The sequence below is a fragment of the Penaeus monodon genome, chromosome 11, assembly GCF_015228065.2.
Source record: "Penaeus monodon isolate SGIC_2016 chromosome 11, NSTDA_Pmon_1, whole genome shotgun sequence".
NCBI lineage: Eukaryota > Metazoa > Arthropoda > Malacostraca > Decapoda > Penaeidae > Penaeus > Penaeus monodon.
The window spans coordinates 4,418,449-4,420,948 of record NC_051396.1 but is presented as its reverse complement, the minus strand read 5'-3'; the positions used below and the strand labels follow the sequence as shown (position 1 = coordinate 4,420,948).

Below are 2,500 nucleotides of genomic sequence, written 5' to 3'. Positions count from 1 at the left end.
CCCCTCTCCTTCATCTCACTTTCCCTTCTGTTTCCTTTCACTTTTCCTTCAATATCCCTCAGCTTTTTCCTCACTTTCAGCTCACTTTCCCTTCACTTTATCTTCATTTTCCCTTCGTTTTCCCCTCACCTTCCCTTCGTTTTCCCCTCACTTTCCCTTCGTTTCCCCCTCGCTTTCCCTTCGTTTTCCCCCTCGCTTTCCCTTCGTTTCCCCCTCGCTTTCCTTTCGTTTTCCCCTCACTTTCCCCCTTCGTTTTCCCTTCGTTTCCCCCTCGCTTTCCCCACACCTTGATGTCGGTTCGCTTCCGTTGCAGCTGCCGGGCGTGCTGGACGAGGCCGACGAGAGCGGCGACATGGCCCTGGACCTGGCGCTGCTGGGGCGGCAGCACAGCATCGCCGACACGCTCCTGAAGCACGGCGCCTCCGTCACCACCACCGACCCCACGGGCGCCTCGCTCCTGCACAGGGCCGTCAGGAGGGGTCAGTGCGCCGCGGGTTCTCTCGTTTCGTTTCGCTTTGCTTCGTTTCGTTTTGTTTAATTTTGTTTCGTTTTATTTCATTTCGTTTTATTTCTTTTCATTTCATTTCATTTCGTTTTATTATTGTGTTATTATTTTATTGTTGTTTTCGTTTTGTTGTTATTTTGATTGTTGAATTTTTTATTTATTTATTTATTTATTTATTTATTTATTTATTTTTCGGGGAAGGTGAGTAAATTTTGTAAAAGGAGTGATGAATGATAAAACAGAGATGGATATTCAGAAGAAAAAGAGAATGTGTAAAATAAAATAACAGACAAGCCAAAGCGATAGCTATTCTGAAAAGAAACAGATATGTGAATTGGGGAAAAAAATGGAATATAATGAAAATTCGAACACAGAGATAGCCATTAAAATAATAATAATAACAATAATAATAATAATGGTAATAATAATAATAATAATAATAACAATAATAATAATAATAATAATAATAATAATAATAATAATAATAATAATAATAATAATAATAATAATAATAACAAAGCAGAAATAGGTGTTCTTAAAAAAAAAGTATCTTTTCTGAAAAAAAGGGGAAATGAAAAATAAGTAGAGATAGAAAAAAGGGCAGTCAAGCGGATGTTTCGAAAAGGGGGAAGGACGGGGTTGAATTGTGTAGAGCTAGATTCGTTTCTCATCGACAAGGAACCCCCTCCCCCAGTCCCCCAGTCCCCCAGTCCCCCAGTCCCCCAGTCCCCAGTCCCATGCCTGTTGTTGCCGTGGGGGGGGGGGGGGCTTAGGAGATGGAGACTGACTGGGACGCGATGCTTGGGCCCCAGCACTCGACTCCACTAATTTTGCGTGATCTTTTCCCCTTCCACCTTTACCTTTCCTTCTCTTCTACTGGCCACTTCCGAAGGGGTGAGGGCCATGTTGAAAGGACGTGAGGCTGACTTCGTGGTGGTGGGTCGTGCATGGCCAGGGGGAACCGTGTTTAGTTGTCTGGCCCTCAAGGGGGATCCAGAGGAGAGAAGCATTTCACTCCCCTACATGGCCTAGGCTTAGTATGGCCAGTAATGAGGACTTTGTACCATTTGTGTACTCTGTCCTCCTGTTTTTTGTGAATTTCGTTATATGCAGTTGGCTCTGCATGTATTCAGCCACCAAGGAGTCTGTCAGTAGGTCTTCGTGACTGCACCTGATTTCCCCATTCCTTGAATTTGCAGGGAATTGTGTTTTTCCTCCCTAATGCTGTTGATATTGATGTTGATATTCTTATTAATGGTATGAGTATTAATTTGTTTTAAATATCAATTATGTTAAAGACAATAAAATAATACAAATGAAACTTTCCAGAAATCAAGGAAAAGGGTAAATAGGTGAGATAGGTAGGACTAATAACTGTCTCCTTGGATGACTAAGCACTTGTAGAGCCATCTGTGTGTAAAGACAATAGATTCACTTACATTACAGTGAGCATGGCATTGCATTCGTGCCATCTATGCCAATTGGATTAATAGGGGCTTGGATGCTTACCCCTTTATCAGATAACCCTCATGATATCAATTCTCCTAGTTCCCTGATCTCAAGTTCTCCTTTTACCACATCACTGCTACTAGTATCCCCTTCTTAGTGCCTACTATCAGTCTAGTCCAAATCATCCACCCAGGTCAATGCTCATTCTCCAGGAGTTATTCCTCCTCGTCCAACATCCTCTCTACTTCATCTCCTCCACACCCACAACCTTCTTCATCAACTACCCCATCCTCCCTTGTTACTACTCTGCAACTTTATTGTCCACCTCTGCACAGTACTACCTCGCTCAACAGTACTCCCTCTTCCATGCTTAGCTATCCCTTCTGCTACCCCTACCTCTACAAATATCTTGAATACTCTCATTAGCCCAGCCAAATGGGATCAATTTTTCGTAATCCCCCCACAGCCCCTCAGTCTGACAACACTCCTTCTGTCCATCCAACATCTGTCCCCTCTTCTCCCCCTCATAAGAAAACCTCCCCACCA

The 2,500-nt window shown here is 43.2% G+C and overlaps 1 protein-coding gene across 2 annotated transcripts in view; it reads left to right on the top strand.

The window, feature by feature from the left end:
* The window catches only part of LOC119578694 (rabankyrin-5-like), a 95,611-nt gene that overhangs the window by 78,650 nt on the left and 14,461 nt on the right, over positions 1 to 2,500 (top strand). For both annotated transcript variants that reach the window (XM_037926269.1, XM_037926270.1), the window contains one exon: positions 314 to 479. In XM_037926269.1, coding sequence (XP_037782197.1) covers positions 314 to 479 — 166 coding nt within the window. The remainder of the gene's footprint in view (positions 1 to 313; positions 480 to 2,500) is intronic.